The sequence below is a fragment of the Anarrhichthys ocellatus genome, unplaced genomic scaffold (assembly GCF_004355925.1).
Source record: "Anarrhichthys ocellatus isolate YVR2014 unplaced genomic scaffold, GSC_Weel_1.0 scaffold12, whole genome shotgun sequence".
NCBI lineage: Eukaryota > Metazoa > Chordata > Actinopteri > Perciformes > Anarhichadidae > Anarrhichthys > Anarrhichthys ocellatus.
In genome coordinates, this window is record NW_022280042.1 from 473,155 (window position 1) to 489,366 (window position 16,212).

General features: G+C 47.2%; 2 protein-coding genes across 6 annotated transcripts in view; both read right to left on the reverse strand.

The window, feature by feature from the left end:
- Positions 1-6,040, reverse strand: part of ccdc14 (coiled-coil domain containing 14) — a 10,440-nt gene extending 4,400 nt beyond the window's left edge. The window contains exons 1-6 of one of the 2 annotated variants that reach the window (XM_031852393.1): positions 5,888-6,040; positions 5,420-5,475; positions 5,251-5,332; positions 4,362-4,434; positions 4,102-4,173; positions 278-1,048 (exon numbers count right to left, since the gene is read on the reverse strand). In XM_031852393.1, the coding sequence (XP_031708253.1) occupies positions 278-1,048; positions 4,102-4,173; positions 4,362-4,434; positions 5,251-5,332; positions 5,420-5,475; positions 5,888-5,911 (1,078 nt within the window). In that variant the 5' untranslated portion in view covers positions 5,912-6,040. Of the gene's footprint in view, positions 1-277; positions 1,049-4,101; positions 4,177-4,361; positions 4,435-5,250; positions 5,333-5,419; positions 5,476-5,887 lie in introns of both variants that reach the window. The other variant, XM_031852392.1, reaches the window with a different exon arrangement.
- Positions 6,041-13,543: 7,503 nt separating this feature from the next.
- Positions 13,544-16,212, reverse strand: part of ddx4 (DEAD (Asp-Glu-Ala-Asp) box polypeptide 4) — a 9,398-nt gene continuing 6,729 nt past the window's right edge. For all 4 annotated transcript variants that reach the window (XM_031852089.1, XM_031852086.1, XM_031852087.1 and 1 more), the window contains exons 13-19: positions 15,707-15,836; positions 15,461-15,627; positions 15,237-15,382; positions 14,524-14,623; positions 14,163-14,433; positions 13,923-14,030; positions 13,544-13,832 (exon numbers count right to left, since the gene is read on the reverse strand). In XM_031852089.1, coding sequence (XP_031707949.1) covers positions 13,755-13,832; positions 13,923-14,030; positions 14,163-14,433; positions 14,524-14,623; positions 15,237-15,382; positions 15,461-15,627; positions 15,707-15,836 — 1,000 coding nt within the window. In that variant the 3' untranslated portion in view covers positions 13,544-13,754. The remainder of the gene's footprint in view (positions 13,833-13,922; positions 14,031-14,162; positions 14,434-14,523; positions 14,624-15,236; positions 15,383-15,460; positions 15,628-15,706; positions 15,837-16,212) is intronic.

The following is a 16,212-nucleotide window of genomic DNA, read 5'->3' on the forward strand; positions in this document are numbered from 1 at the left end:
ACACACACACACACACACACACACACACACACACACACACACACACAGAAGAACAGACACTTCAAAACTGCATGAAAACAAAAAGCAGATGTTTCCATTCTGTCTGGATTGTGAATCACTTCACACTTTGTCTATAGCTGTCCACCCCAGGGTCAAAGTTCACTACTGCCATGGTAACATGAGAGAATGTACTACTCTGTATAGAATGTGTGATATCCTGAAGAGGACACCTGATAAATGACTGTGTCCATATATTGTGGAGTGACAGACAGGTTACCTTGTCCAGCAATCAGAGCCTTGAGTTCTCCAAGCAGGTACTGAACTGTCTTCCCTTTCCTGTCTGTCTCTGCACTGCAGTCCTGAGGGACTTTATCAACCTGTCCAAGCTCTAGCTGCATGTTGGACATCTTCATGGTCCACATCGGTCTGACAGCTGAGCTTTGGACATCGATGTCTCTCACAGGAACAAACTCCTCCTCTTCCCTATCACACTCTGCCTCACAGTATGAGATTGAGATGGAGGTCTGGGGACGGCCAGGAAAGATGGAGGTCTGGGGTGGATGGGTGGAGGTGTGTTTCTCAAGTGGATGGATGGAGGTCTGGGGTGGATGGGTGGAGGTCTGTTTCTCAGGTGGATGGGTGGAGGTCTGTTTCTCAGGTGGATGGGTGGAGGTCTGAGGCGGATGGGTGGAGGTCTGCTTCTCAGGTGGATGGATGGAGGTCTGTTTCTCAAGTGGATGGGTGGAGGTCTGGGTGGAGGTCTGTTTCTCAGGTGGATGGGTGGAGGTCTGGGGGGGATGGGTGGAGGTCTGTTTCTCAGGTGGATGGATGGAGGTCTGTTTCTCAAGTAGATGGGTGGAGGTCTGAGGGGGATGGGTGGAGGTCCGTTTCTCAGGTGGATGGATAGAGGTCCGTTTCTCAGGTGGATGGATAGAGGTCCGTTTCTCAGGTGGATGGATAGAGGTCCGTTTCTCAGGTGGATGGGTGGAGGTCTTCACAGCAGGATGGCGGGTTGTGGAACCTGGTCCAGGCTGCCACCCTCTCTGTTCTGGAGGATGAAGGGAACAGCCATCAATAGAATGTGGAAAAGAGGACTGAGACATTTGAGCTGTAACTTCCTGTAAGATGAGACAGCGTCTGCTCCCCAGAGTCATATTAATACTCACATTCCTTGAGGCACAGAGGAGATGGAGTAGCAGCCATCTTTGACTCGAGCCTATTATGAAACCCTAAACCTAAACTAAATTATAACTCATTTGAAAGCCTGGTTCTTAAGTCTTTCACACCCAAGCTGGAAAACAATACAGCCAGTTCTGTTTGTTGTAGTGTACCGGGCCCAAGGTCAGAGTTCTTATCTAGTCTTTAAAACAGATAAAGTCAGTATTGTAGGTGACTTTATTATTCATATGGATGTCCATAATGATAGCTTTAGTACTTGTCAAAAGTTTCTACACTAGCTAAATTTAAAAAAGCGATTCCATCTGTATTTAATTCAATATCATGTCTCAATATAAAGAATATGCTAACTTTAGTCCGTCCCTAAAAAGCAACAAACACAACTCTATTTAATGTGGAGGATGAGTTCAGGAGTGTCACAGCCAGAGGAGAGAAGCTGTTCTGAAGTGTGCTGGTTCATCAGCTGATACTGCTGCATCTCTTACAGAGAGCAGCAGGTGAGCAGGTTGTCTGGGTGGGTTTAGTCTTTCAGTATCCTTTAGCTCTTCTCACCAGCACCACTGAAGCTTAGTAGACGGTACCAATGATGTTCTGCTTTTAATCCCCCTCTGGAGAACCATCCTGTCCTGAGCCGTACACATCCCATCCTAGTTTGTGATGGTTCCAGGGTTCATACACATTTTGACCAATGGATTTCCATGACTTTAAACCAAATTTCCATGACCAAACATTTTGTGAAATCTCGGTGTATACATGAAAAAGTGAGAAAATGTCATATTTAAACGAACAATGAGAATTCCAAAGCATACAGTATACCTTAAATGACACAAACGAATGAGAGACAATAGTTTGATTAAAAGAATAAACATTTATAAATATACTCTGGTTGACACTGACACATCAATAAGAGCTTTAGTAGGTAGCAGCATCCAGCTAGTGTACATATTGCTTTCCCTTTTGTAGTGCAAATTTTTCATTGAACCCTGTTACTGTATGGCTTAATATTAACTTCCACTGTTACTGTACAGCCATTAGAATTGTGGCCTATCTTCTATTTGCAATTAATATGCATTCAATCCAGTTCAATTATTTAAATGAAAATGATAATCTACTCTGGCTACGGTAACTTATCAAGAGTAAAATAATAGCTGTGATCTATACACACCTCTGCATTAGCAGCCTGCTGAAATGAAGGTACAGGCACCTTAACCCTCTCATTACTTCAGGGTTCTTGAGAGCAATGTGGGACTGTTGGGACTGTTGGTACACTGGCTGTGGTCATTACAGTGAACATGTCTGTCAGTGTGATGAGAGGACATGTGAGCCCTTGTTGCTGTAGTTCATCTCATTGGAGCAGAGGCTGCATTTAGCATACCCTGCCTTATCAATGTATTTAAAACACTGACAGCGGGAAGCTGTACTCACGTCTGTTTAGACCTCCACCTTTATCCAGGCCCAGCTCCACTCACAGCTCAGCCCTGCGTCAAGCTGCGCTACACAAACAGCATCCTCTTCCTGAAGCTCTTTGACCTCATCATCTCATCAGTATCTGGGCCTCATGTTTCGTGGTCATGAAAGTTATTTTGACCACGAAATCATCCTACTTTGAGTTAAACAAAACAACCTGCAACCAGATGCGCCGGTGTTCCGGTTTAACGTTAATGAGTGACCGCGTGAACTGAACCGGAACACGGGGGGGGCTGCATGTTTCATCACGCTACGTTTTTTCCTTCTAAATCGCGATAATGACGAACGTTAACATTCGACAAAGTTCCGCATGCTGTGGACGTTAACTTAACCCAGCAAGTCTGAACGGTAACGGTACATAACGTAACTCAAACTTTAACGGAGGGAAATGAAGACGATGTAGACATCTGAACGCTGATTGGCCAAGACTCGACACATCAAAGATGTTCTATTGCGAAGATCACATCACATTTTCTCCTCGTCTCACTCCAATCTGAGAAACGCTGGCTGGCAACTCAGCGTAAATGAACGACATGGAAATATGAATATAACAAATTTCCATGACTTTTGGGATTTTATTTTTTTCCATGACTTTTCCAGGCCTGGAAATAACCATTTTAAAATTCCATGACTTCTCCAGGTTTTCCATGACCGTACGAACCCTGTGGTTCCAGTCAGGATGCTTTCTATTGCTCCTCTGGAAAAGTGAACAGGAACTTAGCACACAAGAAGCCCCCTCTTGATCCAGAGGTGTTGGCTAACTATAGACCGATCTCTAACCCACCCTTCCTCTCTCAGTTGTGTGACTTTCTACATATTAGTATAGTTTATTTGAGGACTTTCAGTCAAGATTCAGAGTGATCATAGCACAGAGACAGCACTGGTGAAATTACTTTCTAATAGCATCAGACAAAGGACTTGTCTCTGTACTGGTCTTGTTAGACCTTAGTGCTACAATCAACACCATTGATCATCACATCCTGTTACAGAGACGGCAATGTTCCAGGATTTAGCTTCACATCTCCAGAGAGCTGCAGCAACATGAATATGAGACCTGTTGTCCTCTGAACCGGGGAGCAGAGACTCTGTTACCATGAGGTTGCTGCAGCTAGGATTGATCAGTGCGTCATTTACTATTGGACCAACAGAATGAGTGGGAACACTTGGAGACAAAGTACAGAGCTCCAGGTTAGATTAGGATTCTATTCACAGTATCTTGTCCAAGGACACTGACACACCCGTTAGTGGGCGACCGCTCTACACCCTGAGCCACAGCCGCCCACATCTTAGTAATTCACCGTTACTGGGTTTTCTGGACTCAAATGAACTTGTATTTGTTGTATTGAACAAAATATTTGTTGTATTCGTTTGTTGTGGAGACACAGTCCCTGCTGTTAAAAAGACTTCACTGCTGCAACAGTTTAGCAGCGAAACTATATGATAATAACATAAACACACCTGTCTTTGTGTTCCTGATGGTTTTCTTCCAGAGTGAGCTACATGGTGTCGATTTAGCTGCTCCACCCTTCACTGCTGTGGGAAGGCCACACACACACACACACACACACACTTTTTCCAGGTGTGCAATATGAGCTTTTAATTTACTAATCCTGAAAAAATCTGATGTTCCTATTGGTGAAAAGTCTTTAGAACTTGATCACAGTACCAAAAGGCATGTATGATTACATGATTACATGCATTTAGGAAAGTCATCTGACCTGCCTTTTCTGCCTGAAGGATGTCAGTGAGCAAGGCAGCACACTGGTCCAGACCTTCATGGAGAGAAGAGACCTGAGGGGACACAACACTTGCATCACGTGGAGTCTACATGACGATACAGGACGCCAACCTATGAGGACCACGAGGAGCCTCTCAATACATCCCTGGTGTTGTGGTGGAACCAGCAGACATCTGGGCCGAGACTTCCTGTTCTGTGAGCTGCTCGTTGTTTACGGTCCGATTAGCAACTAGAGATGAGAGACTGGAGGTGATCCAGTTTAACGCTCATTTTAAACCAATAAAACCAGAATGCTGCCGATACCTAAATGTGGTCCCGTTGCTTCCAGAATGTGTTCATAGAGATTAACATGATGCTGATGACTTTCAGTGTACACATCCATCACAGTTTACACAGACACTGTGACCTACAGCACCTGAGGACTCGGGGCATCTCAGGTGTGCTAGCTTTCAGTTTGACCTCCATCCAGCTCCTGTGACCTCTTTGTTCCTCGCTGAGCTCGGCATTAAAGCATTTCACTACCCGCTCTACTGAGTAGGACAAATAAACCTGATGAGATTTGTGTTTAGAATATAGATATTGTATTTTGTTTGTGTTTATCTTATTCGTGTACTTCATTATGTATTTCATAATCAGAATTGTGCTTAGGCAACCCATGTCAAATGTCAGGTGTGTGTGTGTGTGTTTTCAGTGAATGGAAGTCATGGAAGTGTGCAGCTATATTATGGAATATAATACATGTTGTATTGGGGCGGAACTCTTCAGATGACATCATACAGATGACATCATCTCCCATCTGGATTTGAAATGTCAGAAATGTCATCTTTGGTTCTTCATCATGACTCATCAATTGCACAGTTTAACATTACCTGCTCTTCAGAGTCTGTGGATGTGGAGTACAGAGAGTAGGCTGGTCCGGGGCAGGCTGCTGGTCCTGGATCTGGAGTCCCTCTATCACCACAGGTAGAGGAGCCCAGTGTGAGAATGGGGCGGTGCAGTGTATACAGTAGTAAGGGGAGTAAAGGCCAGTGGACTCACCGTCTCCTGGACCGCTGTCCTTTGACTCCTCCTGTCAGCCTCCCTGATGTCACCACCTGCAGGTCACAGGCAGCATGTCAACACTCCTCCATTATTTAAATGTTAATAACATAAACGTCAGCATGTTTCATAGCTGAAGCACTAAACTACAGTCCTGCTCTTTACTAAGCAACACCATCAATAAAGCTAGAGCTGGCAGTAAAACTGGGACTCCATCAAAGCGACGTCACGGTGACGTAACCCATGTCTCCCAGGTATCCCATGTAGATGTATTCACGCAGACAGCAGCAGTCACAGTCAAGCTAACGTTACAGAGCCAGAGCCGTGGACACACAGCTAGTTAGCTTTAGGTTGTGGGTGTTTGACTTGAGGCGGTCTTACTTAGAGATTTCGGTCTTACCCAGAGACTGGGACCCGGAGGGACCGTGGTCTTACTTAAAGACTGGGACCCGGAGACCACGGTCTTACCTTGCTTTTGGCGGTTCCTTTCATGCTGAACTACCGCAGCTTTTGCTCTGTGCTGTCAAACCGATTTCTACATCAGATATGTTTACGACGATTTCCTTCCCGTGCGGCTACGTTTCTTTTCTGCAGCTTCCGCTGGTTTGAAACGGACAACAGGAAGCTGACCAATCAAAATGACTATGAAAGCGATGGGCGGGACTTCATGACCCCGAAAAATACAATGTAATGTTATGAGCACTAACCGTTGTAATGGAGACGACAGAGGCGGGAAAACAACCAGCATACTCGTTCATTAAGTAGCCAAGAGTAAAATAGTCCATTCTAAATAGAAGTCCTGCTTAAAGAGTCTATGTAGCACACAAAGGAACAGCTCTATGCTGCGCTGCATTTAAACACAGAACTGTACTGTACTTGGAAGGATATGAACAGCTCAATCAGACATGTGTGGAGTAAAAATACAAAGTCGTATATAATGTGAATACTCAAGTAAAGTAGGCCTACAAGTACACCTTGTATTTGTACTCAAGTATATAGTAGGCTATTGAGTAAAGGAGTACTTCGTTCCACTCACGAGCTTCCTGTCCCTACAGCAAAGGCTCATGGGTATTGTAGTATTTAGACCTGTCAGCAGCAAAACGGGACTTCTCGGAAACAGAGTTGAAAGACCTCAATGCGTTTCATATGAGTGACTGTGAAATGTCAGTGTGTACTGAAACATCACACACATATACTCCTCAGACACAGCAGCCTTCAGGACCCCCATGTAGACCTGAACCTACTCACAGTGGCTGTACTGAGGTGGGATGAGATCCATATGGGAGTGGTCCAGAGACTAGAACAGCGCTGTCCATTTACCATTGGTCTTATTTGCTGTTTGTTCTTGGAAACTTTGCAGGAAAAGTGTTCTATAAATAAAGTATTATTAACAGGACTAAATGCCACAGTGGAAGTACTTGTGAAGTTTGATTCTTCTAAAGAGGAAAACAGTGGTGGTTTTGCAGTGAACAGAGACTTCACAGGACCTGAGTTCTCCCTCACATCCAAACGTCTTCTGGCCGAGAGACGCTGCGACGACATCAACAGAGGACACACCAGCATGTCCTTCTCCAACAGTAGCACCTCTCTAACATATCTAAATGTTGCTATGCATGTTGGCCTGTATGGATGGAATAAGATTACAGATGTCAGCCCTTCATATGAAAAAGCAGCTATGCTAACATGCTACACTGAGGCTGTAGCCACAGCAATGCTGTGCAGATATGTTTACCACGTAAGTCTGACATGAGAGCATGTTAACATTTGCAGGACAAGTGTACATGTTCTGTCAGCTTTGAAGAACAGTTCATGGCTTGTACCAGATGTGTCTCCATTGTTCTTGTATCAGGATATAGACCATGTATCTGCACACACCTAAAACATGCTTCATTGTAACTATGTTCCATACAATAATAAGTTCAGCATAACTACCATAACCGTAGCCCGTTACAAAGTATCAGATTATAAACTCTATATCTCTGCCATTGAATAATCTCTTAAAAACATCAATAACAGACAATAGCATGACAGCCTGAAGTAAAGTGACAGCACTGTATGAGCTTATAAGATATTGTTTGATACTATAACACACTTCTGAGCAGTATTTTCTCACTGCAAGTAATAATAATAATAAATCGATTTTCTATAGCGCTTTTCAAAATACCCAAAGACGCTTTACAGGGCAAAGACAAACAGAACAAAAACAAAACAAAAAAAAGAAAGAGGAGCAAACAAACAGAACATTTTGGTAAAAAAAAAAAAAGAATAAAAAAAGAATAACTGGAGAAGCTGTGCGGAATGGGAGGGTAGGGTGCAGGGGTTAACAGGTGGAGGGTAGGGTGCATGGGTTAGCAGGTGGAGGGTAGGGTGCAGGGGTTAGCAGGTGGAGGGTAGGGTGCAGGGGTTAGCAGGTGAAGGCGAGGTTGAAGAGGTGGGTTTTGAGGGCTTGTTTGAATGATGATAGGGAGGCAGCCTCACGGATGTGGATGGGGAGGGCGTTCCAGAGGGGAGGTGCAGCAGCTGAGAAGGCCCCGTCACCCCAGGTCCGGCGCTTGGTCCTGATGGTCTTCAGAGTGTTTGCACCGGCGGACCTGAGGCAACGAGTTGGTGCGTGGAGGGGGAGGAGGTCTGAAGTAAAGAGTAAGAAAAGAATCCACGTCCATGTTGTCACAGACGTTGCTGTGGTAAGAGTTGGACCTCACAGAATTCCTCCAAACTACAGAGACGTACACCAAGAGACTTGACTTTAAAGCAACAGTTTGTCTGTGCAGAAAATGAATCAGGTAAAAAGAAAAATGACAATTTGTGAAAAGGTATCCTTAATTAGAAAATACATTGCAACGATTTAGAGCTGAAAATCAATACAACAGTTCCTTCAAACAGTAACTTTCTGGTAGGTGTCCAGACACACAGTGAGAGGACATGATCAAAGTATGTTGCTGGTCACCAACCACTAACAAGCTGCTCCTTATTAAGGTCTGTCATTACTAAACAAATGTTCACAACAGCTGATCCCTGTGGACCATTTATTGAGATGTCAGTTCACCCGTTACTGATCTGCAGCAGCATCGGTACTTGTCTCATGAAGAACAATAAACCTGTCTTCTATTTTCACCGTTTCTGAGGACAGTTGGGTCAGCAGTCAGTCCGCTTTAACAGCTGTAGAGCCGTATGTTGGAGTTTGTATCTGCACACATGTGCACTAATAATGGAAATGACCATACATTTTGAACAAAGTGTTTTTGCTCTTTGACTTTACTTGTATCCAATTCAACAAATACTTTCTATCGTGAAAAAATAAATTTTCTGGTATACTCAGATCTTCCAGTTGATATCCAGTAAGAGACTTGTGCCCATGTTTTTTGACTTCTGTAGTACCTTTAACACCATGGGAAAAACACTGGCCATGTAACTGCACCCGGCCTGGATCGGCTGTGGCTGTGGCTGTGGTGGAAAATTTTCTAGGTAGGGCCATCCTATCAATTTCAGCAAACATCCCAGTATGATTTAATGCAAAAAAAATTAAAGTATCAAACACGCATTACTACTTTGCAGTTAAATATTTAACATTTATTCCAACACGAAAAAAAGCAGCAAATAACACTTATATAATATAACATGTTTATTTATTGAGATGCCCCTATGGACCTTGTTATAGGAGGTAAAGATCAGGAGAAGTAAACCTGAAGTGTAATTATGAATACTCATGTTAAATTAAGCTATGATGAGTTTTCACTCAGCAGTTCAAAACGACCCCAATGAAAAGCAGCCCACGGACTTCAGTCACCTCGCCCGGACCAGGCAAACCGGGGAACCCTCCCGGAGCCAGACCCAGGAGGGGAGCTCGTCGGCGAGCATCTGGTGGCCGGGCCTTCGCCCATGGGGCCCGGTCGGGCTCAGCCCGAATAAACAGCATGGAGCAGCCACCCTGTGGACCCACCACCCGCAGGGATAAGCATCGGGGTCGGGTGCAATGCAGACCGGGCGGCGGGTCAGGCGGGAGGCCTGGGCGAGCCGATCGCTGGCAGCATAGACTAGCTCTAGGGACGTGGAACGTCACCTCGCTAGCGGGGAAAGAGCCAGAGCAGGAGGTGGAGCGGTACCAGCTAGATATAGTTGGACTCACCTCCACACACACAGCGCTGGCTCTGGAACCAAGCTCCTGGAGAGGGGTTGGGCTTTGTCCTTTTCCGGAGTTGCCCAGGGTGAGAGGCGCCGGGCGGGAGTGGGGATACTCACGAGCCCCCGGCTGAGCGTCGCTGTGTTGGAGTTCTCCCCGGAGAACGAGAGGGTCGCCTCCATGCACCTATGGGTTGCGGGGAGCAAGGCTCTGACTGTGGTTTGTGCTTATGCACCAAACAGCAGTTCAGAGTATCCGGCCTTCTTGGACTCGGTGGGAGGGGTCCTGGAAAGGGCGCCTCCTACCGACTCCATAGTTCTCCTGGGGGACTTCAACGCTCACATGGGCAATGACGGAGAAACCTTGCGGGGGGTGATTGGGAGGGAACGGCTTGCCCGATCTGAACCCGAATGGTGTTTTGTTATTGGACTTCTGTGCGTGCCATGGTTTGGCCATAACGAACACCATGTTCGAACATAAGGTGGCTCATAAGTGTACCTGGTACCAGAACACCTTAGGCCGGAGATCAATGATCGACTTTGTAATCGTATCATTTGATTTGCGGCCGTATGTCTTGGACACTCGGGTGAAGAGAGGAGCAGAGCTGTCAACTGATCACCACCTGGTGGTGAGTTGGATCAGATGGCAGGGGAACCGGTTGGAAAGACCCGGCAAGCCCAAACGTGTAGTGAGGGTGAACTGGGAACGTCTGGCGGAAGACCCTGTCCGGGAGGTCTTTAACTCCCACCTCCGGAAGAACTTCTCACACATCCCGAGGGAGGTTGGGGACATGGAATCCGAATGGACCATGTTCAAAGCCTCTATTGTGGACGCGGCCGCTAGGAGCTGTGGCCGGAAGGTCATCGGTGCCTGTCGTGGCGGCAACCCGAGAACCCGGTGGTGGACACCGGAGGTGAGGGAAGCCGTCAAGCTGAAGAAGGAGACCTTCAAGGCCTGGTTGGCCCAGGGGTCTCCCGAAGCAGCTGACAGGTACCGGCAGGCCAGAAGGGCTGCAGCTGCGGTGGTCGCGAATGCTAAAACTCGGGCATGGGAGGAGTTCGGGGAGGCCATGGAGAAGGACTTTCGGTTGGCCTCAAGGAGGTTCTGGCAAACCATCCGACGGATCAGGAAGGGAAAGCAGGGCTTACCCCAGGCTGTTCTCAGCAGGGGGGGGGAATGCTGACCCGGACAGGGGACATCGTCGGGCGGTGGAAAGAGCACTTTGAGGAACTCCTAAACCCGACCAACATGTCCTCTGCAGAGGAGGCAGCGCCTGAAGATCTAGGGGGAGGCTCACCCATATCCCTGGCAGAGGTTGCTGAGGTAGTCAAAAAGCTCCTTGGTGACAAGGCGCCGGGGGTGGATGAGATCTGCCCTGACATGCTGAAAGCGCTGGACATAGTTGGGCTGTCCTGGCTGACACGCCTCTTCAATGTCGCATGGGGGTCGGGATCAGTGCCCATGGACTGGCAGACTGGGGTGGTGGTTCCCATTTTCAAAAAGGGGGACCGGAGAGTGTGCTCGAATTACCGGGGTATCACACTACTCAGCCTCCCGGGGAAGGCTTATGCCAAGGTGCTGGAAAGGAGGCTCCGACCGTTTGTCGAACCTCAGATACAAGAGGAGCAATGCGGATTCCGTCCCGGCCGTGGAACAGTGGACCAGCTCTTTACCCTCGCAAGACTACTGGAGGGGTTCTGGGAGTTTGCCCAACCAGCCTACATGTGCTTTGTGGACTTGGAGAGGGCTTTCGACCGGGTCCCTCGGGGGTTCTTGTGGAGGGTGCTGCGGGAGTATTGGGTGCCGGACCCATTACAACGGGCGATCCGGTCTCTGTACGACTGCAGTAGGAGCTGTGTCCGCATTCTCGGCAATAAGTCAGACACGTTCCCGGTGGGTGTTGGCCTCCGCCAGGGCTGCCCTTTGTCTCCGGTCCTGTTTGTGACTTTCATGGACAGGATATCTAGGCGCAGCCTGGGGGTGGAGAACGCAGGTTCGGGGGTCTCGGGATCGCCTCTGTGGATTGCTCCCTCCAGGTGGGGACGGAGTGCCTACCTCAAGCGAAGGAGTTCAAGTATCTTGGGGTCTTGTTCACGAGTGAGGGTAAGATGGAGCGGGAGATCGACAGACGGATCGGTGCGGCTGCAGCAGTAAAGCAGGCGCTGCACCGGACCGTCTTGGTGAAGAGGGAGCTGAGCCGGAAGGCAAAGCTCTCAATTTACCACTCGGTCTACGTTCCTACCCTCACCTATGGTCACGAACTCTGGGTCGTGACCGAAAGGACAAGGTCGCGGCTACAAGCGGCCGAAATGAGCTTCCTCCGTAGGGTGGCCGGGCTCAGCCTTAGAGATAGGGTAAGGAGCTCGGTCATCAGGAGGGAGCTTGGAGTCGAGCCGCTACTCCTTCGCGTCGAAATGAGTCAGCAGAGGTGGTTCGGGCATCTAATTAGGATGCCTCCTGGACGCCTCCCACTGGAGGTTTTCCAGGCACGTCCAACTGGGAAGAGACCCCGGGGAAGACCCAGAACACGCTGGAGGGATTACATCTCCCAGCTGGCCTGGGAACGCCTCAGGATCCCCCAGAATGAGCTGGAACATGTTGCCGGTGAGAGGGAAGTCTGGGTCGGCCTGCTTGGCCTGTTGCCACCGCGACCTGACCCCGGATAAGCGGAGGAAAACGGATGGATGGAATTCTCACTGTTAATTTACCATCTCAATTACATGTTGATGTCTCCATGACCAAGTTAAGCAGATGAGACTGAGGACAACTATGTAGAAGAAAAGATGTTCACTTTGTCTAATATGTAGCTTGACAGAGTTCTCCATGTGTACCCTGGTGTTCTCATGTCTCCTTACCTCCTCATCCCTCACTCCCCAACTGTCCGTGCTGGATCTGTCCCCGTTGTTTTAAAAAGCTAAATAAATTATTAGCATGACGTCATCCAGCTAGCCAAACCTGTCTGGTGTACAGTAGAGAAGCTTCGCATGTACTGCTTCCCTTTCCAGCTAGTCTGCTGTCTGATTGTGGGGTCAGGCTGATCTGGGGATCAGCTCTTTGGCCTGCAGAATCTCCTGCAAACGAGACTTGGAGTAGTGCTCGCGCTGGCGCTCGCCTGTAGACACTTCTCCTGACGAGAATGCGCAGCTAGGGGGGCAAAATCTTTTTGGCCCCACACTGAATCTATTTGAGGGCGCTGATTGGCTAAATTGTATGTCACTCATTTATATCTTTAATCAGCAATTGGCTAAACTGCTTCATAGACCCGCCTCTTTGGGGTCAAAATGATTTGGCCCCCCTAGCTGCGCATTCTGAGACGTGTCGTGCACACAGGCGGAGAGCACGAGCAGACGAGCACGCAGGCGGAGAGGACGAGCAGGAAAAGCATATATTTTGTGCAGATATATTTTACACATTACTGGGTACATTCCATAGTTCAAAAACACAGACAATTTGTATAATTTGTGATTATAATTTTTTTTTTTTTGTGTGTGACTCAAGGTGGGGCCATGCCCCATTGCCTTCTATTGACCAGCCGCCACTGCTCATACGACATAGGTCCTCTTCACTGATCCTACAGAGTGAAACAGGCTCCTGCAGATCTCAGGTCAGTCTGTAGGAGCCGGTGCTCTGGTGAGCTGGTTAGAAAAGCTGAACTGGACAGTCTGGAGTCATTGGTGGACAATCTGTTCCCACTGACCAACTATCACACTGTTCAAACAGTGATGATGGCATCTTGCATTTGGCTCATATTTCGACTTCCATTCTTATACTAGCTATAGACGATACTATATGATTCCTTCACTGGAATCAATTCAGACTGCTATTAATCCCAATCTTTCTAAAATCAGCACTCCATGGCCATTAACAATCGTCACATTTACACTTCATTTCTAAAGTGGACTTTGGGTCTTTCAGGGAGGACTCACTTCAAAGGATTAAATGCTTTTGGGAATATAAGAACTACTGGACTGCCTTAAATTTAACACGTGACAATAAAAGTAGGCTTTGCTTTGAACAAATATGTATTTATTTGAGATTTTTTATCCTTGAAAACACAACACAATTGTAATTGGGACACCTTGAAACTTTGACATTTCACAATTTTAAACTTAGTCTAGTCTTCAAACGGAAATTCTTTGCTAAAACTACAACAAGCTAGACACCTTAAAACAAAAATAACTCAAGTCAATGCTGTTTGTTGCTTTAACATTTGCTCTACTCCCATTCTTCTTCCTCCTCTGCAGGCTGAGCAGCCGGCTGGCCCCTCACATCTTTCTCTTGGAAAGATCCTCCCTGAGGACACGTGATGGGACAGAGGACAGTGTGAGGACAGACACCGACATCACCAACATTTCAGAGGAATAAAACAAACAATGCAGTTACCTTCCTGGAGTCTGTCAAGGCAAATCCCTTCCTGGGGGAGTTGAAACCTGCAGGTCCACCACTGCTGAGCGCAGACTCCTCCAACCACGAGGGCACTTCCTGCTGGGCCTGTCCATCCCAGTCAACACACACATGACACCATGAAGGCCAACACTCACTGTGCTTTGAGTACTTCCTGTAATGTTAATTACTAATAAAAGGCCCAACACCCATGTGTGTGATAAAGCTGACGGCTCTTACCTTGGACAGGACTGTGACAAGGGAGCGGGCCAACTGGCCATCAGTGTCGGGGTCATAGAAAGACACCGCCCTCCCAATGTTTCCGCAGCGGCCAGTTCTCCCAATGCGGTGGACGTATTCATCAACGTTGTTGGGGAGGTCAAAGTTCACCACATGCTGTACATCTGGAATATCCAGACCGCGGGCAGCTACAGAGGTTGCCACCAGGACTGGACATTTGCCATAGCGGAAATCTGCCAGAGCCTGCTCTCGCTCCCGCTGCTCACGGTCACTGTGAGACAACACAACATAGGTCTAACCGCATTCAGATGTACAGATTACTCATTACTTCCTGTAAATACATTACTGACACATCACTTACCCATGAATGCTGGTAGTCGGAACCTTCTGCTGGCACAAGAATGCGGCAATGAAATCCGCTTGTCTCTTGGTCTCCACAAAGACCATTGTGCGCTCCGTTCCTGCAAAAAACAGACGGATAAGAAGTGGACGCAGTCGTCGTGATGTCACCCATTGTTTGTGGACTGTAGGTTGTAAGCTCTGGGTTCGTCTCTGGTAGAGACCTGTCAATCACTGTGTAGCCCCCCCTAAAGCATACCCTGCTTTATAGTCTATTTGACTCAAAATGGACCATAACTTAATAAAATAATCATGCTGTATTGAAGAAGACTTGAAACTAGAGATTGAGACCATAAACTCATGTTTACAATGTTTACTGAGGTAATAAATCGAGAAGTAGTCATTTTCTCAGACTTCTAAACAACCAGAGGAGTCGCCCCCTGGTGGTCATTAGAGAGAATGGAGGTTTGAAGCATTGCAAAAACATCTAAATGAAGATTGTAAGACAAACACCAGCTCATGTTACATATTCGGTCCTACAAGAGCTGCAGAGTGCTCTGTGGTTAAAAGCTACATAATGCTATGTAGCAATGCCACCTTTATAGAGTAGATTTTTATATGGATCTGCTGCAAGTAATCCTAGTCTAGTTTTAGCTGACTGGATTCCAAGTATTCATTGATACATTGTCCTTGCTAATATTTGGAGGCTGGTAAAATAGCTACAAAAGACCGTACCTGTGGTCTTGAGAATGTCAACGAGCTGCTCCCTCTTGGAGAACTTGGTGACTTGGATAAACTTCTGCTCCACATCGCTGCAGGCTCCGCCCACCACACCCACAGCCAAGAACAAATAGTCAGTCTTGAGGAAGTCAGCCGCCAACCTGCAAAAACACACGACCGTATTGATGCATGCCAAGCTCACTTCTACAGTACAAGATGTGGCTGATGAAGGTGCAGACCTTTGGATGTCCTCAGGGTAGGTGGCACTGAACATCAGAGTCTGACGGTTCTCTTTGGATGGCAATCCAGGGGAGCCCACCAAGCGGCGCATGTCGGGCTCAAAACCCATATCCAACATCCGGTCAGCCTCATCCATGACCAAGTACCGCAGCTTAGTCAACCCAACCTGGAGCACAAACACCATCCAGTTACAGTGAAAGCTTTCAACTAATGACTGTATGACTGAAAATACTGAATGCATTTACCCTTCCTCTTCCAATCACATCCAACAGTCTCCCTGGTGTTCCACACAGCACATTGCACCCCCTGAAGATGTCTCTTATTTGGTGACTAGTGCTGACTCCACCATAGACCACTACTGGACGCACACACGTCCTACAACAGTCAGAGGTCTCTGATTAGAAGCCAGCAGTATGTGCAGAAAGATGTACATAATTAGGGGGTTCGTTTTTAATTTATAGATAGAAAGTACAGAAATATTGCTTAGAAGATGCATTGTATTTTTTGAGTCACTGTTCATTTTACAGTTTTATGATTGTTTCACAGCGGTTACGTTCTAAAGCACAAATAAACACATCCACACCTCAAACCTGGTGGAAGGTGCCGGATGTTGAATGAAAGAGGCCGAGGCCTGTCTGCTCTGTGACACAGCATATAGCAGCACACAAACACAATAGCACAGCGATGGAACAACCCTCTCTCCGCCGCTTTGTATCAGACGCTAAAGAGTGACGCATACTGTGAGCCTGAC